The 14,551-nt window shown below is 39.4% G+C and overlaps 1 protein-coding gene across 1 annotated transcript; it reads left to right on the forward strand.

Annotated features, from left to right (window-relative positions):
- Positions 1 to 1,165: 1,165 nt before the first annotated feature.
- LOC125081203 (olfactory receptor-like protein OLF3) lies at positions 1,166 to 11,699 on the forward strand. Its single transcript, XM_047695745.1, has 2 exons — positions 1,166 to 1,276; positions 10,723 to 11,699. Exon 2 carries the CDS (start codon positions 10,746 to 10,748, stop codon positions 11,697 to 11,699), a length of 954 nt encoding a protein of 317 aa, XP_047551701.1. The 5' UTR covers positions 1,166 to 1,276; positions 10,723 to 10,745.
- Positions 11,700 to 14,551: the final 2,852 nt, after the last annotated feature.

Genomic DNA, 14,551 nt, shown 5'->3' on the forward strand with positions numbered 1-14,551 from the left:
AACTAACTTGTTTTAGGAGGGAAGCATTGTTCTTTCCAGGTTTTTACAGCCTACATGAAAGCTGGAACATGCTCAAATACTTTATATCTTTTCCTTTAAAGGAGACTGTGTTCTTTAGAGCAGTTTTAGATTCATAGCACAGTTGAGCAGAAAGTACCGCTTCCCCGTCCCCCTCTCTGCTTTGCCCCTAGAAACATCCCATACCAGGGCACTACATTTTCACTTACTTTTAAAGGTATTTTTTTAAAGAAAAATTATAAGTTAGAGATGTGATAATTTACAGGTAAGTAATAATATAAAATGGGAAATAATGATTTTTAAACCAAGGAACTTAAGGAAAATAAACTGTTTCTCTAACAGCAGCTTACCCAAATTATATGTGTAGTGTTCACAGAAAATAATTCACTATATTCATGTTTACCTTACAAACCAAGCCTTCACATTGATTATATATGTTATTGCATTTGTCACAAAAACTTCTCAAAAGAACTATGTCGATTCCCAGGCAGTCACTGATGAGATGACCTGCCTGGGCAGAAGAAAGCAATTCCTGTTTGGGGAACAGCAGGAATTAGAAAATGGGTGGGGGTTCACAGGGAAGAGAAGCAGTGAAAACTGAGATTGTGGTTGACTTTGGACCTCTTCTGTCTCAGTTAGTTGAAATGTGGCATTCAAGTCATTGGAGACTGTAGATGAAACATTTGTGAAATGAATAATGTTAGAATAAAGTGTTATAATGAAAGATTAACGTAACCATGGTTTACAGAATGAATTGCTCCAAGAATTCTCAAATTCATTCTATCAGAAACACCTGAAAGGCTCATTAAGACACAGTTTGCTGACCTTCCTGTGTAGGGTCTGATTCAGTGAGTTTGGGCAGAGAGAAGGCTATCACACTTTGAAATGCAGTGAATTATTTGACACTCTGGTACAAATACTAAAACAACAGTAGTCAGCAGCATTAACAAGGGAAAGGAAATTTCTATGGCACAGATGTTTTGAGTAAGAGTGATATAACTTGCTGAGTGAAGGAGGTAGAAAAGGAAGGTGCCCTAGGTCTGGAGCAGGAGCAGAAGCAACTGAGAGAGCTATGGGATCTTTACCAAGCATAGCATTTGGGAGTTTTCCTTTGTTGTCTGCAGATGAGCGGAGAACAGCAGTGATGTGAGCATCCAGACACTGTCTCTACAACACTTTCAGCCATGGAATTTTTCCTGCTTTCCTCAGAGAAAGTATCCAACCAACTCTGTCAATCTATGGGAGTTCAGAAATTCAGGTGAGGAATGAGAAACGTCTCTACTTTCTCTTTCTATTGCTTAGAATATCACAGAAACTTTGTCAGCATCACTGGGTGCTATAGTAGCGGACATTATAGTGACATGGCAGAATGAATGAGAGGACAAACAGGATGATATTCACACTGGTGAGAATAAAAGATGTGGGTGATAATTACTAGACATTAGGGAAATAGATGATGTGACAAGTGCATGATGAGGGGATGCATATGTTGGTGGAGGAACAGATAAGCAGGTGACTGAGTGAGTATGGAGATGGTTATAGACAGTGGGTAAGTGTGTAGATAAGTAAATGATGGTACTAGCATGACTGGGTATTGGACTTGGAGATGAATGGACAAATAATTCACTTACATAAGCATTGCCTGAAGAATGTATCAGAGATGTAATGTGACTGCAGTCTGTTAAAATTACATTCAACCTTTCATAAATATTAAAAATCGAAGAAGTATAGAAAATTGACAATTAATGATTTTGTATCTCCTTTCCTTTTCCCTTTTTTCCCCTGGAGACCATAAAACTCTATTTTTATAGCTCTTGAGTCTTTTCCTTTAATAATCTTTTTAAAAAAAGATTTTATTTCTTTATTTGACAGAGAGAGATCACAAGTAGGCAGAGAGGCAGGCAAGAGAGAGAAGGGGAAGCAGGCTCCCTGCTGAGTAGAGAGTCAGATGTGGGGCTTGATCCCAGGACCCTGAGACCATGACCTGAGCCAAAGGCAGAGACTTAACCTACTGAGCCACCCAAGCACCCCTAGATCTTGAGTCTTAAATCTTTTTATACAGTGCTATTATTTTTGGAACTTGATTAGTTCTATGAGAGATAGACTCTCCACACAGTTCATCAATCCTTGTAAAACTCTCAGTAGGTCCAGTAGAGTCTCTGCCCATCTCAGGGGAGTGAGGCACAATGATCCTTGTTAAGGATAGACAAGGGTATCCAGGAGCTGAAGGAGATACTTGGGTTTTTTTGTTTTTGTTTTTTGTTTTTAACCGGGTTTGGTTGCAGATCTAGTCACTGCTCAGTAAAAAAGGGGCAAGAGAACGAAATATCAGGTTTAGGCTATAGGAGAATATTCTAAAATCTCAGTAAGCTGGCATCTTTGGCTTTTTAGAATGATCCTTAGCTTCAGAGGATTGTTGTTTTCTTTTTTTAAGAGTGGAGAACAACAGACTTCACAAGGAGAAGAAGGGCAGCATGGAGACCCTGCCCTTGAGAACTAGAGGTGGTGACAGTGATGGACATTCTAAGCATAAAGCTTCCGAAGGGAGACTGTCAGCCTCACATTGCTAATTCACAAACTGCTGCACCTCACTAGGTTTATGCTGGAGACAGTTGTGGGGCACCTGTGAACTTTCTTGCAGCTGTTTCCCTCACAATCTAAACTAGTCCCAGATGAGTTCTTAGCCAAGAGCCTGAGAAGTCTGGGACTCTTATCTCTCTGGTGCAGGACTTTGTTGGAGGGAACATTCTTTGGAAGCCAACATGAACTGGGACTCAGGTAGACACATCTGTTTGTCAGGCACTAATCAATGTTTGAGAGCTCGAATGGAGGTACCAACAGAAGGTGGGTGTACACAGATGTGTCTAGAGGGGCAGAGATAGAACTGATCTGACTTGTTAGGGACTTTGGCTCAGGATACAACCCACAAATGCTGCAATCTTCTCACCCTAAATAATATGGCGAGTGTCGTAAGGTGATTCTTTCCTGAAGCTGGGGGCTCGGGTATTGTTCTAAGGGTTCTCAATGCTGAACTTATGTACTAACAGAGAGAAAAAGAGAGAGTGAAATGGGGGAGATGCAGAAGAGGATGGTTACTATTTGGAAACTGAAGATAGTAGGGAGGATTTCTGCATCATATTTGGGGAAGACCTAAGGGACAAACCAGATCTGTAAGATGATAGTTAGGTATTGTATTCATGAACATATAGTAGGAGACTATTAATTTTCCAAAAAAGATAAATTGTTAATAACTATGCATTCTCTTTTCTCAAATTTCCCAAGGAGTTTGTGTACAAAGTATTTTGATTTTCCTTTTAGAGTTGGAAAATGGAAATATAAGATGAGTATGTGGATTGTTCAAATCCTGCAACACTCAGAATGTGAACTGGGGCTAGAACTGAGGTCTCCTGACTCTCATTTTTGGGGTTAGTTCCTCTAGATTAGGCTATAGGGATTGCACTGTGGGGACATGGTAGATTGAGGGAATTATACTGCCATAGTCTCCCCACTAGGGACAAGACACACAAAGAAGCTGTGCATTTACCAAATGAAACCATAATAAAATATCATTCATGGTGATTTGAGTATTGCATATATTGGAGAAACTGAGCTTCAGTAATTGCTGATTATGTGAAATGACAGGCACCATATCTAAATGGGAAGTAGCAAAATGGTTACTTCTGAAAATATAAAACCTGTTTGAGATCACCCTCCCTAGTGATCCTTGGGTTCTCTGTTCCAAATATTAGGTTGTTGCAAATAGTTCTGACCATTATGAATGCATTCTATGTATACAGCATCCAAGTGCTTAGCCGTAGGTCTGATGAATCTTTCTCTAAAATAAAGTGTTATTTCTATTGGCAATTCAAGTATGTAAATATATGGTCTGGTTTATTTTGACCAGCATTAGACAAAACATGTCTGTAGGTTGTGGGACTTATCTTCCTGTGCTTTGTCTTTGTCCGCTGCAGTGAAGTTGTAGAGGATTCCAAACAGGAAGCCAATACGATTAAGATTCAATGGAGGATTGTAAAAAGTGTGCATAGACTTTCAGAGGAGAGGCAGCTTTCCCTCCCTTAGATATAGGACATTATTGATGTAATCACTGGGGGCAAAGGGGAATATGGGTAGTGGGCTTACCATAAGCTTCACTGTTTTAGAATGGATTTTTGAGGCTGATCCAGTGTTTTGTCCATCCATGCTCTCTTTGAATTAGCATGAATTATGGGAAGAGATATGGTTCTGAAATATAATCCTGGAAAGTGAGGCACTGAGGTATCCTGTAGTATACATACATCCTAAGTCTGATCAAATCAATATTTGTCTCTTTCTAATGTATGAGGAGAGGGACAAGATAACTTCTTGAAGCAGCTAGCCAAAAGAAGTGGAAAAAAAGTTGTTAGTTTAAAATGTTTACACATTAAGAGAGTGAATTTGGCAATAAATGCTGAGAATAGAGAAAGTGAAACCCTTCACCCATTTGTGAAACTCTAAATAGTTCTAAATAGTTCCATCCTTACAAAATTTAATCAAGTATTTTGGAGTGTTTGTCCAAAGAGTAACAATGGAAACTAAATGCAATTAAAAATGATTGTAAAACATGAGCAGCAGCAACTACAGACATCTCCAGCGAACCACAAGGAATGATCCTGTTTATGTGGCACAACGTAGTGAAAATTCTGTTAGTGCTTGTTAGATTTTGTCTATGGGTCAGGTTTCTTGTTTTACTTGATGAGCAGTTGCTCATAGTTTTTCAAGAGCTTATCCGTTCTATTAGAGCAAGAATCTGGGGAGGGTGTGGTCAAAAGCTAAATGGGCACTTTACTACATTGAAAAGTCATATTGTTTCTTGAGGCAAAACCCTTCCTCTCAGGCATTCTGCAGAGCTTAGTGAGCTCAACATGGAGGACGCTCCCATCTGAGAGGTCTACTGGTCAGAGTTTAATTATGACAGGTGAGTTGGAGATGCATCATTTCCATGACTCCCAAATACCATGTGTTTACAAATTTTACCAAAAATTACTGCCTGAGAATTTACCCTATTTCTAATGGGCAATTTTATTAGAGCATGGACCATTTTAGTACAAGGTAGACCTTGGTATAGAGAGTTACAGAGACGGCATGAAAATATTGGGCTTGTAAATGAAGGGTTAGAAACAAGAATAAGATAAAGGGAGGCAGGAGTAAGCTAAAGCCAAATTTTATCTGCCCCATGGAGATAAAGGGCAGTCCTCAGTTTTAACATCAGCAAGCATTGTTGTCTGAATTATTCACTGTTCATCTTGTTCAGATGACATGTACTCTCAACAAAAGATGTCATCAGGTGGTAGGAGATTGAAACAATAAGAAAAATAATTGTGGTTGAATTTAAGGAGATAGGTTAGAAAAATAACATTTAACTTGTTATAATTTACATCAAGTTTATAACAGAAAAAATAACCGTTTCCATGGAATCAACGAATAGATTTATTTTTTAAAAAGATCTTAATGGTTGGCTAAAATTTAACTTTTAAATTAGGTGTATTGTGTCATATAAAAGGTGTGTGAGAAATTTGTTCACCTACTTTATGTCTTCATTTCTTTGTCATGAAGAGAACATTTTAGTCCTGATATTTGTGTAACTAGTAATTACTGGATAATGGGAGGAGGCACCAGGAACTAGTTTTAGCTAAGGTCTAGAAAGGTAATATTTTAACTGGGAAAATCTGATCTTGCTGTCTATTCCTCACCCCGGACTTTTTCTGCAACATCGGAGTCATTTACATACTAGTTCACAAAAAGATTATTTGCTTTGTATTGTAAAACTCCCATTTAATATTTTTCATATTTAAATATGTCCTCAAAAGGAGATGTTCCACATAAAAATAACACATTTCAGGCATTAGCATCAGTATCTTCCAGAGAAAATTTTTCATTGATTATTTCTGTGGCATCTTTCATACTAAGTCACATAGTATGCTCTATTTGTTATGGCTCTAGTAATTATCCTACATCCACCCTACCTTGTAAAACCCAGGCCTGAAGTCCTTCCTGCAAGGTGCTTGCATCCAAGGAGATTAACGAAGGAATATGTCATTCTTCAATACTATGTTGTAAATAGCATGGATTATTCATTTGTGAGTAGACCATGATAGCTCAAAACATATAGAGAATGGTTTGGGATTTTTGAGAAAATATGTAAAATAGTATTTCGTTGTTTATTAAAGGAATACTGTGGATCTGGCAAGGAAAAGTAAAGTAGCTACAGTTAGAACAAATTCTCAGAAGAGAGAACAAAACACTGTGCAGGAGGAGGAGCTAAAGAGATGTGGCTCTCAAGTGTGGTCATTGTTCAACACTGGTTTTGAACATCAGCTGCCCGCTTAACCCTATACTAAAAGGTCTCTCTTATCTTATTATGCAGACCAGTAGAACAAATATTCCTACATTTCTCCTCTGTTTTTTGACCTTAGTGAAATATGCATGTTCAGGGAGAGCTACAGATCCTGGCTTTCTGATGGGAGTGGTGAGGTCTGAAGTCTTCATCTGGCACTGAGTCCATTTTCCACCCTAGGCCAGGAATGGACCCAGCTAAATTTAAATGGAGCCACTCCTAAAGTAATAAGGTGATCGTATTAACTGCAGGGCATGCTAAAAGCATCTGATGAACACATGTTTCCTCCTGCATTTGCCTTTCCAAAGGTCTATCTATTTTCTTTACCTGCTGTGAGTCCCACAAAGGACTCTATGAGTGTGAACAAAAGGTATACTTGGATATTATTGATTTTGAAGTAAGGCAGTGGTCTTTGGAAATGAATAGCAGCCTCAGTAGGTTAAAGATAATCAGCTAACATATCACTGAAAGTTACTTGAGTATTAACAGCTTATTTTAATAAAATGCTTTGCTGTGAAACACATAGTATGATAATAAATGCTAGAGATAATAAAAGTTAGAAATAGAATAGGATCAGATTGGGGATAGTGTGGAAATTCTTCTGTGTGGGAAAACCTTAATTCTATGTACATGTAGACATCATAGATATGTTTATGTGGGGAAGTGATGGGCAAACACTTATATCTCCTGATGAACTTGGAGGGAGCATGTAAGAGTATGGAGCGGGTGGAGGTGGCATCAGGGCCATTTACGAGGGTGCCCTGCACTCCATGAAGTGGGGTGATGAGGGCAAGTGTTTAAGTGTGCATTCACACTAGGTGAAATGGGGAATATGCAGTAAAGGAAACGAAGAAAGAGGATTTATTCCAAGGAGGGGGGAAGAGGAGGGAAAAGCCAAGCATGAAGTGTTGGGAGAGTGGGAGAATTTTTGTTACATTGACAGAAATGAAGGAGTCAGGAGGGACCCTGTGTGTGGGGAGGTTAGAGGAGGCCTTGGTGAGACATTTATGAGACAGACATTCATTGTGATGTTGGGGAAAGCACCTGGGCCTTCAGAGGGAAGTCCAGGAGAGAAATGTAGACTTGAGGGTGAGCTGTACACAGTTGATCATAATTATTGTTGTTAGAAATTACAAGCCCCTCAAGGGAAAAAACCATAGAAGAATATAGTTGGTGAGCACAGAACTGACCAGAATTTCACAACAGTGGAGTGGGAGGGTTTGGAGAAATCCCCCAAGAATGCAGATAAGGAAAACAGATCAGAGGCAAGTGAGGACAGAAGCACAGGATAAAGTCATGAGTTTGAAGGAGAAATATTTGACGATGTTAAAAGTTAAACAGTGAAACATCAAATGAAAACCTGTATATTTGATATGAGAAAGTCACCAGTGATCTTTAAGAATATAATTTCCATGATGTAGTGAAGTGAAAACTATGTTTTTATGACTCAAAGGATGAATCCTGGGGGGCGCCTGGGTGGCTCAGTGGGTTAAGCCTCTGCCTTTGGCTCAGGTTGTGATCTCAGGGTCCTGGGATCGAGCCCCGCATCGGGCTGTCTGCTCAGCAGTGAGCCTGCTTCCTCCTCTCTCTGCCTGCATCTCTGCCTACTTGTGATCTCTCTCTCTCTCTCTGTCAAATAAATAAACAAAATCTTAAAAAAAAAAAAAGGATGAATACTATGAGGAAATAATTCCAGCAGGTAGACACCAATCATTTGAGAATTCTTGATGTGAAAGAGGAAATAATTAGGATAATAAATAGCAAAGATTCTTCTCCCCATATTGAAAGGTTTTGTATGTGTGTGTGTGTGTATTTTTTTCAGTGAGGGAAAAGTGGTCAATGAGAGACAAGAGAAACTCAAGGATGGCAAAAAGAGGAAATAAGTGAAAGAATAAGATTCTTATTGAAAGAGATAGATGAAAAAGATAATGAAAGAGATAGAGAGTATGAAATCAAAGGTTTAGGTCAATTACCATCACCAAATAATGGATACCTGCCCTGATTCAGTCATTAGTACAGGAAGGTTGTATCTTCAACTCCTTAATTTCAGCAATTATCCTTTTAGTTGGCCAATATTATCCACATTGTACCACTGAAGAACTGTGAGACAGGGGTGGTTGGGTAACTTGCTTCAAGTCCCAGGAAACAGGAAAGAATGGATTCAGGACACGGACTGTTAAGTTCTGAAGCTCGCACCTACAGTGAAATGTGGTACTGTTGTTCATTTGTCATGAGACAAGGGCTGTAGTAGAGAGATATGCGGGGTGGGCAGGAAGACCAGAATGAATCATGGTCTGGCTTGCTCTCCAGGCAGCTTGCACGGCAACAGGGGAATAGTGATAAGATGACAATCTGTTCTGTGTCCTTTTCATCTACATGAACCCTAAGTATAGGAAATTGTAATACTGACTTTCAAATCTCAGCATCTAGCAGTAATGGCACCTCATGGATGTTTGCCAGATGAATGGAAAAGGAAACATCTACTTTCTGTTGCAGATTTGTTAAAATTCAGTAACAGCTAACAGATTTTTTTTCTTGAGATTTTAGAATTAAATTTGAATGTCATCTTTGAGGCATTTGGTCTGACCATGACTGAAGAACAGCCAATTTAGGGTGGCGGTGGAAGGTGTATGACAGAGCCAAAGAGGAGGAACAGTTGAAAGGGGGTATCAGTTAAGCAGAGTTTATGAAAATGTATGTGACTGAAACTTGAAAGAGATGGGCATTTGGGGGAACTGCTTGTTTTGATTCAACCTTTATCAGATAAGAGAGTAGAGGCATAGATAGTCTTACCTTTCTGCTCACAGACCCTAGGAAGACCCCTTTGGAGTCTAGGATAGGCAAGCAGCTCTGTTTCTTCCCTCAAGCCCTCTTACTGCCTTTTCCTTACTTTAAAAATTTTTTAGAATTTTAGCAGTTTCTGTTTAGTGTTCAGCATTGATATTTTAACATACAGTTCTACTTAAGAAGCTTTTCTAGGATGAAAGCAAACACAAAATAAACTCCATTCCAGCATACATCTACATACATTCATACATATATTGTACTCAGCTTTTGTCAATGATGAAGGTTCCTTAAACAATTGTTTCCCTTCCTCTTTTGTAAAGAGAAAGCCAAACACCCATACTGACTGTCTTTTCCTTTACTTTGAGCCCATAAGCAAAGGATATATTCTTAAGAATATCAAGTTAAGAAGAAAAATAAAAAGAACATAATTCCCTTTTCCTTTTGATCCTACTGAAGGCTGAATAGATCAGGGTTATAAAAAAGACAAACGGTCACCAGTACCTCAAGGTGACCAGTCATCCTGAAGTCCTCAGTTCTATTATAGAATGCCTCCAATTTCATTTATATCTGAGTTTGTGGAGTTTATACTTGGAAAAATTCCTTGCTATTCTTTCTACTACAAGGCAGAGGTCATGTTACTACTAATTACTCAGACTAATATAGTACTATTATTACCAGTACAGTCTATAAAATATTTTCTCCAAAGTTACCTACATTTCAGCTTGAAAGTATTTGTGAGTTGTATAATATTGTCCTGTTTCATATATGAAAGTTTGTCACTAAACCACAATAACAAAGCTGCTAAATAAAATCAGTTTTCAAACCCAGCTTCTCTGATTAACTTTCCACAAGGCCCTGCTACTTCCCAAAGAGTGAATTCCTGTCTCTTGTAATAGATTTATCCATTTTATCATGATGAGGCTAGTTGACACAATTAAGGTAGTTTTTGTAACATTCCAACCAAAGTTTTTTCATTGTTTGTCATTTTACCTACTACTGTCACCTACCAAGCTCTCTCTCAGGGGTAAGATGGTAAAGATATGAGCTCCTAAAATTGCATTGCATTATCCCCAGCCTTTAAATGGGTTATCCTGAGACCACCTCATGTTCTGATGAAAGTGCTGGCTTGGCTCTGATGCACAATAAATGTAATACATGTTGGGACAAAGCCTATCATCTTTTTTTTTTAATTTTTAATTTTTTCAGCATAACAGTATTCATTATTTTTGCACCACACCCAGTGCTCCATGCAATCCGTGCCCTCTCCAATACCCACCACCTGGATCCCCCACCCCACCGCCCCTTCAAAACCCTCAGATTGTTTTTCAGAGTCCATAGTCTCATGGTTCACCTCCCCTTCCAATTTCCCTCAACTCCCTTCCCCTCACCATCTCCCCTTGTCCTCCATGCTATTTGTTATGCTGTCATCTTGGCCAGTAAATGGTCTGAAACATCTGGTTAAGGCTGGCCGATTGTATTCCTAGAAAGTTATTTTTATAATTCTTTGATTCAGCCATTTCAATTGTTTCTGACTTTGTCTGCAGATTATTAATCTTCAGATTTTTTAATGGGAACGGGTAACCAGACTTGGGTGAGAGAGTTTATTCTACTTGGCCTGTCCAGTGACTGGGACACACAGATCTCCCTCTTCATCTTTTTCTTGATCACATACCTGGTGACAGTGCTGGGGAACTTCTTCATCGTTCTTCTCATCAGACTGGACAGCCAACTCCACACTCCCATGTACTTCTTTCTCACCAACCTCTCCCTCGTTGATGTCTCCTATGCCACAAGCATCGTTCCTCAGATGCTGGCGCATTTCCTTGCAGTGCATAAAGCAATCCCATTTGTGAGCTGTACCGCCCAGTTATTTTTCTCCCTGGGCTTGGGTGGGATTGAATTTGTTCTACTGGCAGTGATGGCCTATGATCGCTATGTGGCTGTGTGTGACCCCCTTCGATACTCAGTCATCATGCATGGAGGCCTCTGTACTAGGTTGGCCATCACATCCTGGGTCAGTGGTTCTGTCAACTCTCTCATACAGACTATAATCACCTTTCAGCTGCCCATGTGCACAAACAAGTATATTGATCACATATCCTGTGAACTCCTAGCTGTGGTCAGACTGGCTTGTGTGGACACCTCCTCCAATGAGATCGCAATCATGGTTTCTAGCATTGTTCTGCTGATGACACCTTTCTGCCTGGTTCTCTTGTCCTACATCCAGATCATCTCCACCATCCTAAAGATCCGATCCACAGAGGGAAGAAAGAAAGCCTTCCATACCTGTGCCTCTCACCTCACAGTGGTTGTTCTGTGCTATGGCATGGCCATTTTCACTTATATTCAGCCCCGCTCCAGCCCCTCTGTTCTTCAGGAAAAGTTGATCTCTCTCTTCTATGCTGTGTTGACACCCATGCTGAACCCCATGATTTATAGTGTAAGAAATAAGGAGGTGAAGGGGGCCTGGCAGAAATTACTATGTCAATTAACTGGAATAACTTCAAAACTGGCAACTTGATGAATCCTGAGCATTGCTTAGAGTAACTTGCCTGTGTTTTCTCCCGCTTGACTCACCTATGGCAGTCATCATCTGCATTGCCATGGCAACCAGGAAGGAGATGGTGACCCATGTGCTAGTGATGCTGGATAGGAGGCTGGAGGTTGGGTTGGGGTGTGGTGTGTGGGTATATTTTTATGTCAGAGCAGCATGTTCAGTGGAGTTGAGCACACTCAACTCCCGCACTTTCTCCTTCTCTGTCTCCATTCATATGGCCTGAGGATAATGAGAAGAAAAAAACATACTGTTTTGATTTGTCACATTGTAATCATGGACTTATTTGTGGACCTATTTTGGACCACTCATTCTTATTCATCCAAATTTTGTACAAGGTAATTGTGTTTCCATTGGGAACTAAAACATTTTCATATTTTAGACTCACTTAAAATAACGTGTGACGTATGAAGCCACATCCAGTAGCTGTGTGAGTCACTGTTCTGAGAGAAATGCTATGAACACTGTTAAGATATCTTTGTGCTGGACCACTAACTGTGCACATATCATCTTATCTGAGTGTGGGATGTACCTCAGGAAAGGAGCATTAACTGAGGGTCTTGCTTTATAGTGATAGGAATAGAAGTAAAGCTGTTTGGACAAGGTTACTACTGACCAAGGAAAAGCCACATTTGGGGTACTACTTGACAGCATACAAGCAATTTGAGAGGAATTTTACTGCATATGTAAGAGGTATCATTTAAATATTAAAACTTTCCAATTTCTGAAAAATCCATAACCTCTTTTCTGAGACTTCAGAAACAATAAGCACATAAAATATAAATTAACATATAAAATATAAGAGATACAGTTAATCTGAGAAAGGACAGTGTTCTGAGCCAAAGCCACTGAAAGATAAGACAATTTCAATATGTATTTTGGGAATCAGATTACTTTGGTCAGCTACGCAGTGTTTCCCTCTAGTCTCTGTCTGAACACCTTCACCCCTTCCTCTTCCCGCACACAACAGGGCCCTAGCTAACCTTGTAAATTAGTGAGGTGGAATACATGAGGCTGGACCTCATCTCTGAGAAACACCTGAGTAAGGAACAAAAGGGGGAAGAAGTATTGTACAATAGGCAAGGAAGGGGAAAGAGGAGAATGAATGATAGTAGCTCATCTTCTCACTCCCTGGAAAAAATCTCAAAGTCCTTTCTTCCTGTGTCTTGTGTAAGTCAGGGGATTCATAGTTCTTCTACTTGTGAACATGTTATCATACAATTACAGTGTTCAAGATGAGTTGAAGTTTCATATAATCCAAAGCTCATTTGACATTTTAAATTTACCTAAAGGTGATCAATCATAAATTTTTCAAAATTGGCATATGTCTTGGTAGATGTCAGTGGTACTGGGCTAAAATTCTCGTTAGGTATTCAGATATCAGTGGAATATCTACTGTGTATCAGTGACAGTGAATTGTTGAGACACAACAGTCAATATGAATCAGTGCTGACAATATAATGGCATAGCAAGGATGACAGTGAAGCAATTAAAATGCAGGGTGAGAACAGTCACAGAGAGTAAAGCTCTGGGGATGATTGCAGAAGTCTTCCTGTATGAAAGGACCAGAAAATATCTTGCTGGAGGCCGTGAAAGTGAGAACAAGTGATCCAGATAACAAGCGACCCAAGCAAAGGGTGAAGCGTGAAGTGTGCTGAGCTGAAAGAAAGCACAAAAATTCCAAAAATATCCAAACCTGGGCTTGCAGGGCAGAGAGGATGAGGAACTAGTGAAGATAAGGCAGGTGATAGACCCGGACCTGGTCTTAAGAGTGCTTTGAATGCCAAATTCAAACCAGTAAAGATATTTAAATAAATAAATAAATAAATAAATAAATAAATAAATATTTACATATAATGTATTATTTGTTTCAGGGGTACAGGTCTGTGATTCATCAGTCTTACATAATACACAGCATTCCCCACAACACATACACTCCCTAATGTCCATCATCCTTCCCATCCCCTTCACTCCAGCAACCCTCAGTTTGTTTCCTGAGATTTAATGTCCCTTATGGTTTGTGTCCCTCTCTGGTTTTGTCTTGTTTCATTTTTTCCTCTCTTCCCCTATGATCCTCTGCCTTGCTTCTCAAATTCCACATATCAGTAAGATCGTATGAAAATTTACATTCCTGAGATACCATTTTGGCAAACACGTCAGAGAAAGAAAAGATTGGAATGGAGGAGACTAGCTAGGGGACTACTCCACAATCACTGTTTGAGACATTAGTGGAATCTGAATTAAGATAGTGGTAATAGAGAAAAGAGAAAAGTCAGATTCTGTGATTTAAAAAGATATTTCAGAGGAATACTTCAACCGCTCTCAGTTTGGAATTCCCATGTGGATCTCACTCATTTGTCTTCTAAAATACCAATCTCCTGTCTAAATATTCTATGAATTGTGGAGTCAACTGAAAAATTGACTACTATGAACACATCCGCTGTGCAGTGTAGGAGAAAGACATAAAAGAAGGAAATTCATCAAATATATGCAGGACGCTTCATAGAGGAGAATATGGGCAGGTGCTATACCTCATTTCTGTGACTGATGTGTGGTCCCAGAGTGAGTTTTCTCCACCTCCCATTCAAAGATCTCTTGGCTTTTACCCAGCAGCTTAGCTTGTTTGGGTTTACCTGAAAGTTTTTCCAGATCTGCATTTCTTAGGAGGCAGAAATGTTGAGAGTGGGCTTCAGATGTATAGAAACAGACAAGTGTAATGTTATAGTCCATGTGTCAAATTTCTACTTTTATCTTTTCCATTTTATAGACTGTTTTTCCAGGACTGTTTTTTCTCAGAAATTTAAATTGTCATTAATTAG

This window comes from Lutra lutra, chromosome 11 (genome assembly GCF_902655055.1).
Source record: "Lutra lutra chromosome 11, mLutLut1.2, whole genome shotgun sequence".
Taxonomy (NCBI): domain Eukaryota; kingdom Metazoa; phylum Chordata; class Mammalia; order Carnivora; family Mustelidae; genus Lutra; species Lutra lutra.

Bases quoted from the DNA above. Each gene is read 5' to 3' on its own strand.
- LOC125081203 (XM_047695745.1), top strand. From the start codon at position 10,746: ATGGGAACGGGTAACCAGACTTGGGTGAGAGAGTTTATTCTACTTGGC.